General features: G+C 45.6%; 1 protein-coding gene across 2 annotated transcripts in view; it reads left to right on the forward strand.

The window, feature by feature from the left end:
* LOC137638592 (melanopsin-A-like) overlaps positions 1–21,298 on the forward strand; it is a 96,411-nt gene that overhangs the window by 30,268 nt on the left and 44,845 nt on the right. For both annotated transcript variants that reach the window (XM_068370796.1, XM_068370797.1), the window contains exon 4: positions 19,340–19,450. In XM_068370796.1, coding sequence (XP_068226897.1) covers positions 19,340–19,450 — 111 coding nt within the window. The remainder of the gene's footprint in view (positions 1–19,339; positions 19,451–21,298) is intronic.

Genomic DNA, 21,298 nt, shown 5'->3' on the forward strand with positions numbered 1-21,298 from the left:
AACACGGTAGACCTACAGGCTACAAACATGCAATCGACGAATCAGGCGGTCTGTATTCCCATGTTTTCATGGCTGAAGGCAAAGGACCAGTGGTACTTGAATTGACTCTTACAAACTTCGTCTGAGCGAGAGCTATAAGCCTAGCAAATAGTCTCTCTTTCTTTGCCTTCAACTTTTCCCATTTCTATTATGGAGTCGTTTTTCTAGGCAGTCCTCTCCATCTTCCTCTGTCCTGTACATCTTGTTCTCTTAGATACTTTTCCTGTATGTCATACCAGTGTATGGGGAACCATGCTTTAAGATAGTATATTAAAGCATGTTTCCCTATACAAAAAAAAAAAGAAAAAAAAAAACGATTTCCTGCTTCATGCCTTGTAGGCTCCAAATAAATCTATTGACGTTAACCGTGAACCAGTTAAAATTTTCATCTATTTAAGATAATATATAGTCAATATATGATGTATACTTCTCGTATATTGTAAAAAAAAAATGCTGAAATAAATCTTCAGAATCTTTAAGCTAAACGTTTTAACAAAAATGTTTATTTCACTAAAGTGTTCCTTCCAACTTTGCCTTTCTTCATCTTCTGTTGTTATAACAAATCTGTCTTCCTTTTTGAGGGGTATATACTTCTTCGTCTTTGCCAACACAGTGATTTCATTAATAATTCTATGAGCGATTCTTACACCATAGCCACTCCCTGAATTCATAGCCTTGACAGCCTCATCTGCTTTCTTGTCTAAATATTCTTTTCAGTCGTGCCTGGCTTTTCTTTTGACTACAGTATCAATACTAGTATACTTGGCATGCTTTACCTTGTAATTTTCATTACTTCCTCGAAAACTTTCAGCAACAATTTCTGTCTTTGTCTCCTTTTTACAGTATCGCAAGTATCATTTGATATCCATGGCTTTCTCCTTGTAACTGCATGTCCCAAAACTTCACTAACAGCTGACTGATATATATTCTTAATATAACACCATTTATCGTTAATTGTCTGTTCCTCGTCTCTTGAAGTCTCTAAGACTGCAAATCGATTCCTACATTCAATTACAAATGTTTTTCTGTGCTCATCTTCTCGAAGCTTAGTTGTATTCTACCTACATTTCTGTTGGGTGCTTCCAGTTTTAATTTCAATGGCAATGAGGAGCTGGTGATCACTACCAATATCTGCACCTCCATAGCTTTTTACACACATACACACACACTGTATATATATATATATATATATATATATATATATATATATATATATATATATATATATATATATATATATATATATATATATATATATATATATATATATATATATCGTGTGAAAATCACAGGGAATCGTGATGTTCAAAGGAAATATTACTTATTTTCATTTTCCCCGTGGTACTTTTGCACACACATGCACATACACACACACACACACACACATATATATATATATATATATATATATATATATATATATATATATATATATATATATATATGTGTATATATATATATACTGTATATATATATCTATATATATTATTATTATTACTTGCTAGGCTACAACCCTAGTTGGAAAAGCATAATGCTATGAGCCTAGGGGCTCCAACAGGGAAAATAGCCCAGTGAGGAAAGGAAACAAGGAAAAATAAAATATCTTACGAACAGTAACAACATTGAAATAAATATTTCTTAAATAAACTATAAAAACTTTAATAAAACCAGAGGAAGAGAAATAAGATAGAACAGTGTGCCAGAGTGTACCCTCAAGCAAGAGATCTCTAACCCAAGACACCGGAAGACCATGGTACAGAGATTATGGAACTACCCAAGACTAGAGAACAGTGGTTTGATTTTGCGTATATAAATTATATATATACTGTATATATATATATATATATATATATATATATATATATATTATATATATATATATATATGTATATATATGCGTATATATATATATATATATATATATATATATATATATATATATAGGCTATATATATATATATATATATATATATATATATATATATATATATATATATATATATATATATATATATATAGAGGTAGTAGGTTAGCCAGATCATTAGCCACCTGTTGAGATACTACCACTAGAGAGTTATGGTGTCCTTTGACTGGCCAGATAAAATTTCATCTTTCTCTCTGGTTATGGTTCAATTTCCCTTTGCCTACACATACACCGAATAGTCTGGCCTATTCTTTCCACATTCTCCTCTGTTCTTATACATCTGACAACACTGAGATTACCAAACAATTCTTCTTTGTTCAAGGGGTTAACTACTGCAACTACTACATCCTAGTTGTTCAGTGGTTACTTTCCTCTTAGTAAGGGTAGAAGAGACTCTTTAGCTATGATAAGCAGCTCTTCTAGGAGAAGGACACTCCAGAATCAAACCTTCGTTTTCTATTAATGGGGAGGGCCATAGCCTCTGTACCATGGTCTTCCACTGTCTAGGGGTAGAGTACTCTTGCTTGAGGGTACACTCAGGCACACACTATTCTATCTTGTTTCTCTTTCTCTTGTTATTTTGAAGTTTTTATAGTTTATAAATGAGAGATTTACTTTAATGTTATTGTTCTTAAATTTCTTGTATAGTTTATTTTCTTATTTCTTTTCCTCACTGAGCTATTCTCCCTGTTGGGGACCTTGGGCTAATAGTATCGTTCTTTTCCTACTATGGTTGTAGCTTGGCAAATAATAAAAATAATAATAATAATACACACACACACACACACACACACACACACACATATATATATATATATATATATATATATATATATATATATATATATATATATATATATATATATATATGTGTGTGTGTGTGTGTGTGTGTGTGTGTGTGTGTGGTGTGAGTGTGTGTGTGTTTGTGCGTATGTGTGAATTTACTTTTTTTTTTCTACAATGCCAAATGTTTCAGAATAAGAATGACCTCTCCAGTTAACAAAATATTAATGACAATGTTTTGCAATATATGTTTATTTCATTCCCTGATGTTTATGGCAGCAATCTTGAATATAGAAAAATGCCCAACGCTTTCCGCCTGCTCTCCATCAGATTTGGATTAAGGCCCTAGGAAATCTCATGTCTTAATTTATTTCCTCACCAATGCTGATTGGTGTCATGGTATGACAATGAAATAATTTCCAACAGATTTAGTAAATTTGAGAACAAAGCCCTCAGAAGGATATTGGGAATTAAATGGCAAGAAGACAGGATTAGAAATGAAACTATAAGAGAAATTACTCGAGGGCTATTTTTGGATGAGATGATGGTGAGGGGTAGATGGAGATGTTCTGTGCATGCTCTTCGCATTTCCCAAGAGAGATTAGTTCACCAAACGTTTAACTGAGCCCCACAAGGAACTAGAAGATTTGGAAGGCCCAGGCCTACATGGCTGATGACTAGGAAGCGAGAAGTTAGAGATGATGAATGGAGAAGTATTGAATTAAAAGCTCAAAATAGAGATGACTGTCGAAATCTAATTGAGGTCCATTATGTCAGTAGGCGTATCTCTCTCTCTCTCTCTCTCTCTCTCTCTCTCTCTCTCTCTCTCTCTCTCTCTCTCTCTCTCTCTCTCTCTCTCTCTCTCACATTTCATTTCAACATAGCTACGTCACATCCATATACAGTAGGATACTTGGCTCAGCAATGGATCTGGTTTTTCAGTAGGTCTGCACATTTTGTTTTTAATGATGATTGAATTCCTTTAATATTTATTATGTATAAAGGTAAGCATTGTGCGCTAATTACTATACTATCACATTTTATTATGATGAATACAAACTTGTAAAATCAGTGGCACAGTGACTTCGAGTCAGTGTCAAGATTTTGTAGTTACCCCCATCAATTTATAATGTTCCGTTTTCTCTCATGGATAGTTTTTTTTTTGTGCGGATACGAAATACAGACTAATTATATCTGTATTTTCGTGATTTTATTGTTAATACTAAAGCATTCTATTTATTTATCTTTTACTATGAATAATATATTTAGAAATATTTATATTCCTGCAACTTTTTTTTTATTCCTGAATGAAAAATACGTCACCAGTGAGTGACAACAGCACTAGCTGCAGATTAGCCAGGTTGGCCTTTTTTTTCCAGGGCAAAAACACCTCAAACTTGGCCTTTTTAAAATTGGTTGGTCTTTAGTAATATCATGAAAAAAAATCGGGCTTTAAATGAAATATTATTGGCCTTTTATACCAATAGGTTGGCCTTTTAAAGCTGCGGTTGACTAGAATTTGACCTTTTCTCATTTAAAATACCTGGCAACCCTATCACTAGGACTTTGTCTGATGTCAAGTGTCAACTCAAGTCCCTGTCAGTTCACTTTTCAACACAATTCCAGTTCACATCCAGTGGTATAACCGTATACAGGCCATGAAAACCAAGGTATGAAAACAGTTATTTCACTCTGTAACCACAGAGCCTCCAGAATTAAACAAAATTAATTTTATAGACTAGCTAGCGATTGTTACTTGTTACTTTCTTTTAAGTGGCTGTTGTACGCCAAGTTTTGCAGGACCACGTGACCCCAGCACCCTGTTTTCTGTCATCTCGAAATGCTCAGGCTAACGTGGTTATTGTTTATTTCCTTAAAGTTTTGGTGACATTCTACAATTGGTAATTTTAGAATACTAGGATACATTGCCATGTAATAAACTACAATGAAACCCTACAATTATCCATAACTGTTAGAGCCGTTATTACACTGTCATGTTTTGGTTAGACACAGCACGTTAGGTTAGCAGAAGTTTCCAGAGGGAATTAGTATATGCATCATATGCTCGCCCATTCCATCAGCAAGTGTTATTTTTTTTTTTTTTTGGGGGGGGGGGGGCAAATTTATAGTAAAACACGGGACAACATTTCTAAGAGAAATAAAAGGTATTTGTTTACAAGACCATGCTCTCCATTTACTCCCAAATTATGAAGTTTTGCAGCTCTCCTCTTCCTGTACAATTATTAGGAGGTTCTTTGAATGCTGGGAAAGCAAAAAATGTCAAGATATGTTATGCAAGAGGGGAGAGGTTATTACAAAAAAAAAAAAAAAGTAACTTGGTTTCCTCACCAAACGACATGGAACCGACATCGTCAACATACATCACACAGAAGTTTTTGATGCCAGCGTACATTTAGTATACTGTATTATTAAACTTATTTACTAAATTAAATCAAAGGCCAACGGATCTTGTGTAAGTGAAACTAGATTATTAGGATTAATATATGATTGCAGGCTGACATGGGTTACTCATTTGAAAGCTTTAAAAGTAAAATGTCTTGACATGGGTTTTCTCACTTGAAAGCATTAAAAATTAAATGTCTTGAAGCTCTGAATCCTTTACAAGTTCTGTCCCGTACATCAAGATGGCCAGACCCCAAAACTATTTTAGTTGTGCAAGGCCTTAATGTTTTCAAGAATAAGTTACTGGTGTGAAATATACTCTTCAGACACTCCAAGCTGTTAAAGATTTAAGATCCAATACCATGCTGGTATCAGATTGGCCACAGGAGCTTATAGAACGTTACCTTATCCGAAGCCTCCTCGATGACGCTGGAGAATTACCTTTAGACCATTACCGAAGTTCTTCCTTGTTCCCATACTAACAAACCCTCTGTTATTAGTTTGGATTATCTTTCGGCGAAGCTGGAAGGTAGCTATTAGACTTAAAGTGCGAGTTGGCAATCCTGTCTAACCACTTGAGTAGGTAGGCTGGGGGTGAGGGGTACCCAGCCACCTCTATAAATACTCTCACAGCTGTGAGGTACGTCACTTTTTTCTTTTGGCTTGGTAGAGGGTGGACGTCTCCTCTCTCTCCTCCCAAGGCTGTCATTGGACGTCTGTAATTGCTTTTTCTTTTCAGGTGTACGAGATTTCTTCAGATCGCCTTCATGCAGACCTGTCTTGGGCGCGAAGGTGCTGCGTGCGGTACCTTCATGTCATCGTTGGATACCGACCCACACTCTCTCTCTCCATCATGTAGAGGGCATCATTGAAAGCAGGGTTCGCCCTGTGCTGAGTGTAGGGAGTAGCCTGCCTCCCAGTGAGACAACATCGACATGTATGCCTTCTTCCCGTTCTGGCTGATGAGAAGACCGCTCAACAAGACCAGAGCATCCAAAGATCTAACGATGACCCTTATAACTAAGCTATGGCATCACGCAGAGTGGTTTCCGGACCTCCTGCAACTTCTAGTAGTTCTACCACGAGAGCTTCCTCCACGACCAGATTTACTCAAACAACCATATGTGAAAATCTTTCGCAGAACCGTGCTGTCGCTTCGACTTCACACCTGGAGACTATCCAGCGTCTCCTCTCTCAGAAGTGCTTTTCATGACAAGTTGCGAAAAGAATGTCCGGCTACTTGTGTAAGTCCTCAGCCTCAGTCTACCAGGCTAAATGGAGAGTCTTCCATGGTTGGGGTCATGGGAGGAATATCTCTCCTCTCAATGCCGCTACAGTATACCAGTATACCTTTGGAGGAAAAGCTTTTTTCAGTCTCGGTGGTGAAAAGCCATTGCTCGGCCTTGAAGCCTCCTCTTTAAGCTGAAAGGAGTTGACATTTCCTCTTCGTTAGAGCTTTCTTTACTCATACAGGGTTATGTGATCTTGCCCTCAGTCAGAGATTAGGCCTCCTCCTTGGAACGTGGTTCGTGTCTTTAGATCCTTAAAAGGACCCCCCCACGAAGTATTACACCATGCAACTGACCGAAACCTCACTTTGAAGACCGTGTTCCTGCTCGCTTTAGCCTTGGCAAAGAGATTCGGTGAACTTCATGGCCTCTCTATGACATCGCCCATTCAAAGGGATGGGGGGAAGTGACACTCACCTTCGTCCCTGAGTTCATTGCTAAGACTCAAAATCTGGGGGGTTACTGGACCATAGATTCGGGCCCTTTTAGATTGCTGGTCTCTGTTCTGCAACCAATGACACAGATCAGATGTTTCTATGTGAGGAGTTTGAGATACTATCTTAAACGCACTGCAGCAACACGGTCCCGACTAACACCTTTGTTTGTTAGGTCAGGCAGAATAAAGAGGAGGATCACTAAAAACACTGTCTCCTCCTGGATTAGCCAGGTGATTGAGAGAGCCTTGGCCCCCGATCCTCCTCCGGCTTGACGACCTAGAGCACATGATATCAGGGGAATTAGTACATCTTTGGCATTTAAACTCTACTTTGACGTGTTGTAAGCTCTACAAGCAGGCATGTGGAATAGGCAAACTACTTTCACAGCCCATTACTTGAAGGAAGTGACCCACAGGAAACTCGATACTTTAACTGTTGGTCCTGTGGTGGCTCCTCAACATGTGGTTCAAGAGTACCTCAGGCTCCTTGATGGACAAGTAGCAGTTGGTTGAGGGTATTGGTTACCCGGGTTAAGACTGCGATGAATGAGAGTACGTCTGGCTTTTCTTTCTTCATTCTCCCCTCCCTTGGGGTACAGCACTACAAGTCCATCTGCAAGCTGGCTTCAACCTCTGCAGGTGATCATCACTTCCCTTGTGTAGCCTAGTATGTCATAAATTTATATACAGTCCTCGTCCCCATGGCTTTCTACAAGATAAGCAATGGGAAATGTCTTGTTTTCCTAATTGCTCAGGCTGCTATTATGCTCCCTTTGTATATTTTAGCAAGGTGTTCAAGTTTTCCCTAGACCACAGTCATATACTGTACTAGGTAAAACCGGCTCAATGTCCATGCCAGACTTAGGACTTCCACCCTCTTAAGAGTGAGTCGTCCAAATAAATAACGGAAGGTTTGTTAGTATGGGAACAAATGAGAAATTCTGAGATAATTTGTATTTTTCCCTAACTAATACAAACCTGGAGTTATTTATATAAATTGGCCAGCCATCACCTGTCCCTCAGAAGTCCTGCCTGCAATCAAAAGTGACGTAGCTCACAGCTGTGAGAGTATACAGTATAGAGAGGTGGCTGGGTACCCCAAAGCCACCCCTAGCCTACCCGCTCAAGCGGTCAGGCAAGGTTGCCACTTCGTACTTCGAGTCTAATGGCTACTTTCCAGCTTCGCCAAAAAATAATCCAAATAAACAACTCCAGGTTTGTATTAGTTAGGGAAAAATGCAAATTATCTCAGAATTTGTCATTTCACATGTAAAAAGCCTTTAATAAGTATATTTTAGAATTCTATTGCTTTCATGCATTTGGTATCGGCATAGGACTTTCAGGATGCAAGCTCAATTAAGTAATTCTCTTCCACTCATGTTCCTTGATTTTCTCCTTACCGTACATCTGTTTAAATACATCGTCAAGATTTCCTCCTCCTAATCTAAATTGAAGTTTGCAGATTCCACCAGGAACTTTGCTGTAGATGCTCCATTACCTGTGGAAAATAAGTTGATCTACTTCTACTGTGACTTGTATAGTTTTATTATTTGGCTTGCTTGCCCTGCCCTCAAAAATGACTGCAAGATTTTGATAATTTTTGCAATCGTATATATCAGATGTATTATATACTGTAAATTGTTTAACATTAGCATCTTCCTCAATGTTAATAAACTTGCTTAAATTATGCAAAGTAAAAGTTGTTTGTTCCGTAACCGAAATACAAACCACGCTATTTACATTGGGTTTACCTTTTAGCGCAGCTGAAATGACGAGCCAATAGTTTTAATGAGGGTTAATTACCCTCGCGCTAGTTAGCGGGGGGGTAGGGGAAGGGTAGAATGCTACCCCCCCCCCCCCACACACACACACACCGGTGACTTGCTTCACTTCACTTTTGGCTCGGCGATGAACAGACGTGTCTGTCCATCGTCCTCGTTGACAGCCTTTAATCTTTTTTCTGCTTTTTCTCTACAGCTTATGTGTGTGTTTGATGTTGACTACCTATTTTATCTTTGCTATGCGTACGTGCCCTGGTGTTGCCGGCCGCCCTTGTGGGACCTTTATGTCGGCCTGGGATACGGATCCTCACACCCTTTGCCCTCAGTGTCGGGGCCGACGGTGTGACCAGGAAAACGTGTAGTGAGTGTAGGGAGTGGTCTGCCTCCCAGTGGGAGAGGTTTGGCCGCCGGCGTAAGAAGTCCAAGAGACACCGTTCTCCTTCGGGGGTTGCCTTGAAGGAGGGTTCTCGGGACTCTTTTTTTTTCGCTGCCCAAACCTCCTCCGAAGCTTCCCCTCGTCCGGCTCCTAAGGAGAGTCGGCCGAGTGGTAGCGCAGGCCCTAGTTCTGTTTCCCGACCTTGGGTGGGGGGAGAGGGCGTCGCCTCCCATAGCGGGGCGGTTCCCCCTCCTCCTCCGGGGGAAGTTATTGATAATTCGTTGTCTAATGATGATCTTTTACAGATTTGGGCTTCCCTGGGGCTTAAGGGCTTGCCCTCCAGGGTCGCCTTGATTGACCTTGTCTCGTTGGGGGCCGCCGTAAAGCAGTCGCCGGCGGTAGCAGAGGTAGACCCTCTGTCTATCGTCGACGTCATGGTGGCAGAGGCCTCCGACGGGGCTGGGCAATCCTCTGCAGGTGCAGTTGAGGATGTTGGTGCTGATGGCTCTCCTCCCCCTTCCGTACATTCTTCGAAGGGGGAAGTGAGTCCTACGGGCTCTTCTGCTGTTCAGCTTCCCTCTAAGGGGAGTGCCTTGACTGAGACTCCCCTTCGGAGGACGGATGGTCCTGATGATCTTCCCCATGGCCGCCTTCGCCGTAAGGCTCACCGTCCGCTGCGTCGCAAGGGCCTCCCTTCCCCTTATAAGGGGGTTAAGAGGCGCCTTTTTGGATCTTCTTCCTCCGAAGGGGACTCTCCTCGTCGTACTCAGCCTACAGCTCCTGCTCCTTTGGACCTCTCTGCGGATCGTTCTCCTACTCCTGCTAGAACTTCACCTTCTGGGGACCTCGTCACCCGACGGGCAACGGTCCCTTCGGGGCAAAGGGATTCTTCCCTTTCACGTGCAGTGTTAGCGCACAGGCGCTCTCCTGCTTGTCAGCGCTCTCCTGCTCGTCAGCGCTCACCTGTTCGCCAGCGCTCTCCTGATGTTCGCCCTCCTCGTCAGCGCTCTCCTCAGAACATCCTCCATCCTGTGGTTCCTGAAGAGCGCTTAACGCGCCAGCATTCTCCTGCTCGCCCTTCTGCAGTGTTAGCGCACAGGCGCTCTCCTGCTCGTCAGCGCTCTTTTGAGGATCATCGCCCTCTTGCTCGCCAGCACTCCCCTGTGGTCTCTGATCATCCTGCAGTCCCTGTTGGGCACCCTGCGCGCCATCAGTCTCCTGAGCTCTCTCGCGATCCTTATCTTGTGTCTACTCAACATCGTCCGCGTTCTCCAGCGCGTGTTTCTGAAGCACATGCTCGCCCACGCGCCTACGCTCTTCCTGTTCCTGTTCGTGAACGCGCTGCACCAATTGCTCCTTCACAGGATCTCACGATCCTAGTATTGCCTGTTCGTCAGCGTTCTCCTACGCGTCAACGATCACCTGATCATCGGCGATCTCCGGACCGCCCGTGTGACTTACAGCCTACGAGCACGCGTTCTAAAAACGTGTCGTTGACCAGAGATTCTGGAAGGACATGGTTCGCCATCTGCTAGCTCCCCATCGCGCGATCATTCACCTGCGCGTCCTGCGCGCTATCGCTCGCCAACGCGTCACCATGCGACAACGCGCCATCGCTCACCACCGATTGCCTGCTCGCAATCACTCTCCCTTGCGCTACAGGTCTCCTGACCTTCCTCGCCCACTCAGCAATGCGTTCCCTCACCACCGTGCCAACGTATTCGTTCGCCGACTCGGCCACGCGCTCGTTCGCTTGTGCACACTCGCGCCCACTCGCCCGCGCGACCGCTCGCCTGTGCGCCCGCGCGACCGCTCGCCTGTGCGCCCGCGCGACCGCTCGCCTGTGCGCCCGCGCGATCGCTCGCCTGCGCGACCGTTCACCTTCGCGCGACCATCGTTCGCGGCGAATTTCGCAGCCAGTGGTAGCAGCAGGAACGCGTGTTCCCAGACAGCGCTCGGGATCGCCTCCATCCAAACGCAGGACTATTGTGCAGGACAGGGAAGACACTGCGGAGAGGTTAGTGCATCCTTCTTCCCCCCCTTCTTTTCAGGCAGGTACTGTGGTGTCCACGCCAAAGGATCGCCCGATCCCTTTCCCTCCAGCGAGGATTTTGGACTCTGTGTCCGTGGAGCAACAGACTTGGTTTGGTCCTCTGATGCGGGCGTTAGTGAGGGTAATGAAACCAGCACTCGCCGATCAGGGCGACAAACCAACGGCTGCCTCTCCTTCGCTGAAGAGAAAGAGAGGAGTGAACTTCGTGGTGACTTCCCCCAGGGCGAAGTTGGTTCCCAAGAGGTCTGTCGCGAAGCCCCCTTCTCCTGCTCGAGCGTTTTCTCCTTCTCCCGTGGACGAGGCTTTTCCGTCCACGGGTGAGTCCAGCGAAGCGGTAGTCTTCCCCTCGGCACCAAGGGGGGAGACTTCGCTTCATGGAGGAAAGTCGTCTCGTGTGGAAGGGGCTCTTCGAACCTCTTTGTTGGGATCCTGTATCCCTCCCAGGAGGGAATCCAAGAACTCCAAGACCGTCCCGAAATCATCTTCGAGGATTCGCCAGGAACCCGCGGCTCCCCGGGGGAACGTCCACGCTTTACCCCAGGAAGAGATTCCGGGGACAGGAGACTTAGCTGCCAGCCCGCAGGGAGGAGATCAGCAGGAATCCGAACATGCCTTCTGGCAGGTCCTGAGCCTGATAAGGCAACTTAACGGGCTTATGGACCCCGTGATCGCCCCCTGTGAGGACAAGGACACTATCTTGGACGAAGTGTTTGACGTTCGGAAGGCCCCTAAGTCCAGTGCGGCTTTGCCCTGGTCTCGGGGTCTGAAGAGTGCCAGAGCTAGGGCCAACGCTCAGCTCGCGATTCTAGCCTCCTCCAGTCGTTCCTCTGCCGGGAACGAGCTCATCCCTCCTCGTCTTCAGCAGAGGAGGTATTTTGAGATCTTGGGTGAGTCCTGCCTCGCTCTTCCTCCTCATCACTCAGTGGAGGAGCTGGCAAAGGGAGTTCCCCTTGAGAAGCTCTCTGCCCGGCAGGTGTCGTTCTTGGCGGCAGAGATCCTTAGCCATGAAAAGGTCGCGAAGTGTGCCATGCAGGCCACTTCGTGGCTGGACTTTTGGCTAGGAACTCTGGGCATCCTATTGCGCTCCAAGGATTTGTCTAAGGAGACCAATAGGAAGGCCCTGGAGACCTTCTTACTCTCGGGCACCCGCTCCATCGAGTTTTTGGCGCACCAGGTCACCACCCTGTGGGCCAACTCGGTGTTGAAGCGGCGCGATGCTGTGACCGAGAGATTCCATCCGAAGGTCCCCGCTGTGGATGTGTGTAGGCTCAGACATGCTTCCCTTCTTGGGGAGAACCTGTTTGGGCCTCAGGACATGGAGCGAACGGCTGAGAGGTGGAGGAAATCCAGCACGGACTCCCTCCTCCATAGGGCCCTTAAAGCTCGGCCCTATAAGCCTCCAGCTCCGCCGCAACAGCAGCAGCAGCCTCGTAAGGCTCCGAAGCAGGCACCAGCAGTTAAGAAGGTGGTGTCTAAACCCCAGCCCTTTCCAGCCAAGGTCAAGAGGGGCGGTAAGTCCTCCAGGGGAGGCAAGACTCCTAGGGGTAGCGGCCGCGGCCGCAAGCCTTAGGGGTGGCAGTCCCCCTGCGTGTCCACCTGTGGGGGGATGCCTTCAGCGTTGCGTCCGCAGGTGGCAGCAACACGGGGCTGATGCTTGGACGGTCTCAGTGATCGGCCAAGGCTATCGCGTCCCGTTCACAACATCTCAACCTCCCCTGACAGCGAATCCAGTGTCGTTGAGCTCCTATGCCACGGGGTCGGCAAAGGGGCTGGCCCTTCGGGCCGAAGTCGAGACCATGCTCGAGAAGGGTGCTCTCCAGGAGGTCGTCGACGGCTCCCCAGGCTGCTTCAGTTGACTCTTTCTTGTAAAGAAGGCGTCTGGAGGCTGGAGACCTGTCATCGACCTCTCAGCTCTGAACGGGTTTGTCAAGCAAACCCGGTTCAGCATGGAGACAGCAGACACTGTCAGACTTGCGGTGAGACCACAAGACTTCATGTGCACACTGGATCTAAAGGACGCGTACTTCCAGATCCCAATCCATCCGTCTTCCAGGAAGTACCTAAGATTCTGCCTAGACGACAAGATCTACCAGTTCAAGGTGCTGTGTTTCGGTCTCTCCACAGCTCCTCAGGTGTTCACCAGAGTGTTCACCCTGATTTCATCTTGGGCGCACAGGAACGGCATTCGTCTCCTTCGTTATCTGGACGATTGGCTGGTCCTAGCAGACTTGGAGTCGACCCTTCTTCGTCACCGAGACAGGCTTCTGGATCTTTGCCAGGATCTGGGGATCGTGGTAAACCTCGAGAAGTCCTCTCTGCAGCCGTCCCAATGACTGGTTTATCTAGGCATGCTAATAGACACCAATCTCCACAAAGCCTTTCCATCAGACGACCGGATAGCAAGGCTGAGGAGGGTGGTGGAACCCTTCCTCAGGCGAGAAGAGCTCCCCGCCCAGTCGTGGTTGCGTCTCTTAGGTCACCTATCCTCTCTGTCCCGTCTGGTTCCAAACAGCTGCCTCAGGATGAGATCCCTGCAGTGGCGGCTCAAGTCCTGATGGAATCAAGTATCCGATTCTCCGGACATTCTGATTCCGATGGGGTCTTTGGAACAGACGGACTTGCGGTGGTGGCTGGTCGACGAGAACCTGCGGAAGGGAGTGAGTCTTCTCGTCCTCCCCCCGGAATTGACTCTGTTTTCGGACGTGTCAAAAGAAGGGTGGGGGCGCACGTTCTGAACCATAGGGCCTCAGGCCTTTGGTCAGAATCAGAAAAGTGCCTACACATCAACCTGCTAGAATTGAAGGCCGTCTTTCTGGCTCTTCAGCAGTTCCAACGGTCCCTGGCGGGTCACTCCGTGGTGGTGATGAGCGACAATACCACGGTAGTGGCTTATATCAACAAGCAGGGAGGCACTTTTTCGCAGCAGCTATCCCATCTTGCAGTAGAGATTCTGAGGTGGACCGAAATCCACTCGATAACACTATCAGCTCGCTTCATTCCTGGCAAGAGGAATGTGCTTGCCGACAGTCTGAGCAGGGCCTCGCAGATAGTGAGTACCGAGTGGTCTTTGGATCCTCAGATAGCCAACAAAGTCCTGACTTTGTGGGGTTCCCCGACTGTGGACTTGTTCGCGACAGCGTTGAACTTCAAGCTGCCCCTGTACTGCTCCCCAGTCCCGGACCCCAAGGCACTCTGGCAAGATGCTTTCCAGCAACGGTGGGACAACATCGACGTGTACGCCTTCAAACCGTTCTGTCTGATGAGAAGGGTGCTCAACAGGACCAGACTATCGGTCAACTGTTCGATGACTCTGGTAGCTCCGCTATGGCATCACGCGGAATGGTTCCCGGACCTTCTGCAGCTCCTGACGGAGCTCCCGAGGGAACTTCCTCCACGACACGAGCTTCTCAGACAACCCCACTCCGTCGTCCCTCACAGGGCCATGGCCTCGCTTCGACTTCACGCCTGGAGACTATCCAGCGTCTCCTCACGGAGAGAGGCTTTTCGCAACAGGTTGCGGAGTGAATGTCTCGGCACCTGCGAAGGTCCTCTGAGGGAGTCTACCAAGCAAAGTGGAGAGTCTTTTGTGGTTGGTGTCGTGGGAGGGGTATCTCTCCACTCGATGCCACTATTCCAGCAATAGCGGACTTCCTCGTTTATCTGCGGGAAGAAATGCGCTTTTCTGTCTCGGCAGTGAAAGGCTATCGCTCAGCCTTAAGCTTGGCCTTCAGGCTGAAGGGCGTGGATATTTCTTCATCACTAGAACTCTCTTTACTCATACGTAGCTATGAGCTTACCTGCCCCCAGTCGGAAGTGAGACCACCTCCTTGGAATGTGGTTCAAGTCCTCAGGGCTCTTAAGAGACCTCCCTTCGAACCATTACGCCAGGCCTCCGATCGCCACCTGTCTTGGAAGACGGCTTTCCTACTCGCTTTGGCTTCGGCCAAGCGGGTTAGCGAACTTCATGGTCTCTCGTATGACATTGCCCATTCAAGGGGATGGGGGGGAGGTAACGTTCAGGTTCGTCCCTGAGTTGGTTGCCAAGACTCAGAATCCTGGAGTGCCGGATCCTCGCTTCGACTCTTTCAGGATCGCGAGTCTCAGTTCTGTAACAAGCGACCCAGACCAGCTGCTACTATGCCCAGTGAGGTGTCTGAGGCACTACTTGAAGAGAACGGCTGCAGTCCGTCCTCAAGTGCGAGCTTTGTTTGTGAGCACAGGCAGGACTAAGAGGAGGGTCACCAGGAACACCATCTCAGCTTGGATTCGAAGGGTTATCCACCATGCCTTGAATCCAGACCCTCCTCCGTCACGTCACCCTAGGGCACACGATGTCAGGGGTGTTGCTACATCCCTGGCCTTCAAGAGAAACTTCTCTGTGACGCATTCAAGCTGGGGTCTGGAAGCGTCAGACGACCTTCACAGCCCACTACCTGCAAGACGTGACCCACAGGAGCCTCGATACGTTTTCTTTCGGCCCTGTGGTGGCTGCACAACAGCTGGTCTAACCTCAGGCTCCTTTTTGGACAAGTAGCAGTAGGTTGAGGCCGTTGTTACCTGGTCTTAGTCTGCGTGAATGAAAGGGTATGTCTGACCCTTACTTCTTTCTTCATTGTCCCCTCTCTTGGGGAAGCAGCATCCTGGTCCTTGCATAGCTGACCTCGACCTCTGCAGGTAACCCATGCTTCTTTGTGCTCCTAGTATTAAGCTTAATACTGTTGCGTCCCCCATACCCTGACGAGGTGGTATTGGGAACGTCCTATCCTAGATTCCTATCTAAAGGTCTCAAGGTCAACTTCATAGGACGAGTCACTCTTTCCTCCACACACTGCTTATGTAGGCCACTCGTTCCTAGCGATGCTAGGAACTTGTGAGGTGCAGGGACTCCTTTTCTCTAGTGCTGCTCACTGAGAGATTGAGCCCCCGGGCAAGCCGAAGTCAGTAAGGCTGGGGACTTTCCACCCTTCCTAAGGGGTAAGTCACCCAATGTAAATAGCGTGGTTTGTATTTCGGTTACGGAACAAATGACAAATTCGAAGATAATTTTTATTTTTCCTAACCATACAAACCTTAGCTATTTACACATATGTGCCCGCCATCCCTGACCCCCAAGTCAAGTCCTACCTCTAAGTGAAGTGAAGCAAGTCACCGGTGTGTGGGGGGGGGAGGGGTAGCAAGCTACCCTTCCCCTAACCCCCGCTAACTAGCGCGGGGGGTAATTAACCCTCGTTAAAACTATTGGCTAGTCATTTCAGCTGCGCTAAAAGGGAAACCCAATGTAAATAGCTAAGGTTTGTATGGTTAGGAAAAATACAAATTATCTTCGAATTTGTCATTTTCTGGGCTCATTGTTATGAATTAAACATTTTTAGATGTTACTACAATATACAGTGCAAATAGTGTACCTACATAGCAAAACTCCATAATGGTATGTGTATCCATGTAATAGCAACCAGATATATCAGTAAATCATACATGCATACTGTTAGAATGGAAATTTATTTTAAATAAAGAAAAAATAATTCTTTTTACTATACCTCTATTACATGTACTGTACAGTACTTTATTTTTGGCAGACATTTTCACACCAAAGCACAGTATAGTCATTTTGATAATTAGTCAACTTCATCTCATCAATTTAATCTTTTGAACATACAGTACAGTAATGTAGTAAATTACAACCGCTGTATCAAAAAATAAAAATGGTCATCAACTTAAAAAAATTTACGTGAACTGATTTATTGCTAAACAATTTCTTGATAAAAAATTTTTTCTTGATTGGTTTGCATTTATGAAATGGTACATATTGACCAGTGCTGAGGGCTGTGGGGCCAATCAGCCTCTAGGTGTTTGCCCTATGTTTTTTTCATCAAACAATAACTGGCATAAATAGCATTAAAGTCTCATAGTTTTTTATGTGGAAGGAACCTTAAAATCCACCAGATCCAGATGGAAAAACCCACCATTAACGCTACCCAGGAGTTTCTCCTGCTGTTAGACAGACTTCTGGACTCTATCTACTCAACACAGCAAAACCTTAATTGAATCCTTAACAATGAGCAAGGAGACAAGCAGGCTTCCCTTTACTCTTATGGTATAACACCGAGATAACTCAACAACTGTCACACCCGATACCGATGCCAAGAAGAAATACAGCTTGCCCATGCCCATTTTCCAAACGGCGCTTGTCTAAACTAATCGGCAGTAAGACACAATTTACTGCCTCTGCCCAACATCCCCCATAAATTTAGACCTCCAGTATGAATACTGAACCTTCCTGATTTAGGCTTCAGATAACCTAGTTTGACAATGAGGACATTAGTTTCCTCAAAATACGTGGCAACATCCATTTTAATGTTTCATGCAAAAATAAAGAATTTCACAAATGACATAACCACCCTCCCCTTACTGAAGTACAGGTATGAGGTACAGTACTCACAAATCCCAACATGATGCAGTTTAAGAGAGAAAGTTGTAATACAACCCATAGAAAAACTTTCATACAAGATTAATATAGCAGATTCAGCCATAACCTACAATTCTACATTTGGTACATGTATTTGAAAAAGAGCAGATATGCAGAAATATTTAGCAAAAGGTAAGGAGGTGTATGTTGTGTTTATGGATCTGGAGAAAGCGTATGATAGAGTTGATAGGGAAGCAATGTGGAATGTGATGAGGTTATGTAGAGTTGGTGGAAGGTTGTTGCAAGCAGTGAAAAGTTTCTACAAAGGTAGTAAAGCATGTGTAAGGATAGGAAATGAAGTGAGTGATTGGTTTCCGGTGAGAGTGGGGCCGAGACAGGGATGTGTGATGTCACCGTGGTTGTTTAACTTGTATGTTAATGGAGTGGTGAGAGAGGTGAATGCTCGAGTGCTTGGATGAGGATTAAAACTGGTAGACGAGAATGACCATGAATGGGAGGTAAATCAGTTGTTGTTTGCGGATGATACTGTACTGGTTGCAGACACAGAAGAGAAGCTTGGCTGATTAGTGACTGAATTTGGAAGAGTGTGTGAGAGAAGGAAGTTGAGAGTTAATGTGGGTAAGAGTAAGGTTATGAGATGTACGAGAAGGGAAGGTGGTGCAAGGTTGAATGTCATGTTGAATGGAGAGTTACTTGAGGAGGTGGATCAGTTTAAGTACTTGGGGTCTGTTGTTGCAGCAAATAGTGGAGTGGAAGCAGATGTACGTCAGAGAGTGAATGAAGGTTGGGGGCAGTTAAGGGAGTAGTAAGAAATAGAGGGTTGGGCATGAATGTAAAGAGAGTTCTATATGAGAAAGTGATTGTACCAACTGTGATGTATGGATCGGAGTTGTGGGGAATGAAAGTGATGGAGAGACAGAAATTAAATGTGTTAAGATGAAGTGTCTAAGGAGTATGGCTGGTGTATCTCGAGTAGATAGGGTTAGGAACGAAGTGGTGAGAGTGAGAACGGGTGTAAGAAATGAGTTAGCAGCCAGAGGGGATATGAATGTGTTGAGGTGGTTTGGCCATGTTGAGAGAATGGAAAGTGGCTGTCTGCTAAAGATGATGAATGCAAGAGTTGATGGGAGAAGTACAAGAGGAAGGCCAAGGTTTGGGTGGATGGATGGAGTGAAGAAAGCTCTCGGTGATAGGAGGATAGATGTGAGAGAGGCAAGAGAGCGTCCTAGAAATAGGAATGAATGGCGAGCGATTGTGACGCAGTTCCGGTAGGCCCTGCTGCTGCCTCTGATGCCTTAGATGACCGCGGAGGTAGCAGCAGTAGGGGATTCAGCATTATGAAGCTTCATCTGTGGTGGATAATGTGGGAGGGTGGGCTGTGGCACCCTAGCAGTACCATCTGAACTCGGTTGAGTCCCTTGTTAGGCTGGAGGAATGTAGAGAGTAGAGGTCCCCTTTTTGTTTTTGTTTCATTTGTTGATGTCGGCTACCCCCCAAAATTGGGGGAAGTGCCTTGGTATATGTATGTATGATGTATGTATTTGAAAAAGGGTCTCCTAACAAAAACTGCCCAATTGATAGACATATTAACACCCAATGGTAATAAGAAACTTCCCTACAGGTCTAGCTTTATTTTGTATGAGAAGATTGTAAGTTCTACATTATTGTCAGGATAAAGGACAAGTTAAGAGAACATAATTTTGATTTATTTTCCTTGGGCTCCAAATAGTTTACTGTACAACTCAATTTATTTGGAATTTAACACTTCTATAAAAATTTGATTAGTTTAAATAATTTGCTGCATAAAATTTGTTTTTCTTTCTAACAGAAGAGAGCTGGCAAGAGCCCTTCTGGCAGGTCTGAAAGACACTAAAAATTTAGGAAACTCTAACAAGAACATGCCTGCAGAGAGCACCATAACTCCGGATGTTCTACCACAGTAAGTACTGTGTCTTAAGTTATGCTAACAGGACTTGTTATATGTTTACAAGAGGCTCGTTAAATCATTCTTATGTGAACTAGTTTTGATTAAATAACTGATATGAGAGTATATCGGTAATTTTTATATGAGATTTAGCTGTAAGCTTTATTTGTTCCAATACTAAATACAAATCCTCCGATATTTATAGGGATACTACCTTCGGCGAAGCTGAAAGACCAGCCATGAGAATTTTAGTGAGGATAACCACTCCAACTGCTAGTTAGCGGGAGGGGGGGAGGGGTTGCCGGATACCCCGCTCACTCAGACGTGGGCTGAGCACTCACTTAGCTTTCTGGCTCTGTAGAGGACGGTAACTTCTGCCTTCTCCCGCCAGGACTTGACATTTTATTGTTTAATAGTTAATTGTTTTTCTTATTCTTAAACTTATGTTTTTGTTATATATACTGTATATGAAAATGCACTGTTTGTGTGACAGCGTAGTGCGGACTCAGTCTCCACCGCAGGGGAGTCGTCATTGTGTTGATACTCCTTCTTCCTTACTACGCTGCTCTTTCTCTTGCATGGATGGCCAGCAGATACTCTGTGGGGGAACACCTTCCCATTCACGGGTGGTTTCTGAAATATTAACTGCTCATTTAAATTTTTCAGCTCTATTCTCAACACTCCTTCTTGGGGGCCTTACTTGGCCGGCGGAGGGAGTGCACTGTCTTTACCTTTTCCACTCCCTTTCTGGGAACCCCCTTTCCACCGAGGGTTGAGTTTTCTCCCAAGTAGTCTTGTTTGCAGTGGATTAATCATTTGTAATTTTTTTTTTTTTTTTTTACCGTTCTTATGCCACCACTCTCCTTCTCACGACAATGGGGACCTGCGAAAGGAGCGCCCAATCCTTATTATGTTTCCGTTCTCTCGAGGGACACCCTTCCTGTATGCAGGGTAGGTGATTTTCCTGAGGGAGTTTCTTTCATAATTTTTATATTTCCTCAGATAGCGATACCGTTCTTCTTCATTCATCTAAGTCAGCCGACGTTGGAAGAGCAGATCCGTTCGTTCCCGTGAAATCTGATGTACCTGCCTCTTCACACTCCTGCGCTGAAGGGAGCTCTCTACCTGTTGCTACTCCTGATCAGCTCGCTGGTTACGACCTTTTCCTTACGGGACGAGGTTCCTGCCGATAGTGGTACAGTCTTGTGTATCACTCTTCGGCTCTCCTTCGTTCCTCATGCACAAGCGTGGGAACGAGGGGAGAGGCATACTGGGTTCCTTCGAATGTTCCATTTGGGGGATACCTAAGGGGTGAACCCAGAAACTACCCTCGGCTACATTTCTCAGGTAGCGCTTGATGCCGACCTTCAACTTGGAAAACTTTCCCCTCTGAGGGAAAGTTAACCTCCCTGGGTGGTGGGCTGCTCTCCCTTCCGAGGGAGAGCTTCCCTTCATCAGCTGTTTAGCAACCTTCCCGAGTTCGGGGAGAATTGCTGACAGCTCGACAAAGATCATCAGCTGCTATCTCATCGCCGAAGACAGCGCTTCTTCCCCTGGAGCTGGGGGAAAGCTAAGTCCAAGGCAAGATCCTCCTTCGGTAGGATATCTGGACATCTCTCGTGCATGAGAGAGATTGATCCATGACGAGCATGTGACGTAAGCCAATGCTTCTTCCCCTAGAGCGGGGAGAAAGCAGAGTCCTAGGTGATGTCTTCCTTCGGGAGAAAATTCTTCACGTTTGTGAGAGAAAGCATTTGATCAGCTTTTTGAGACAGAACAGACTCACTCTCCAGGGGAACCTGGTAGACGTTCCCCTTTTGGGGTCTGTCCAGTGGAAGTTCCTGACCCCTCTTCACCCTGGGC

Source organism: Palaemon carinicauda, chromosome 3, assembly GCF_036898095.1.
Source record: "Palaemon carinicauda isolate YSFRI2023 chromosome 3, ASM3689809v2, whole genome shotgun sequence".
Taxonomy (NCBI): Eukaryota; Metazoa; Arthropoda; class Malacostraca; order Decapoda; family Palaemonidae; genus Palaemon; species Palaemon carinicauda.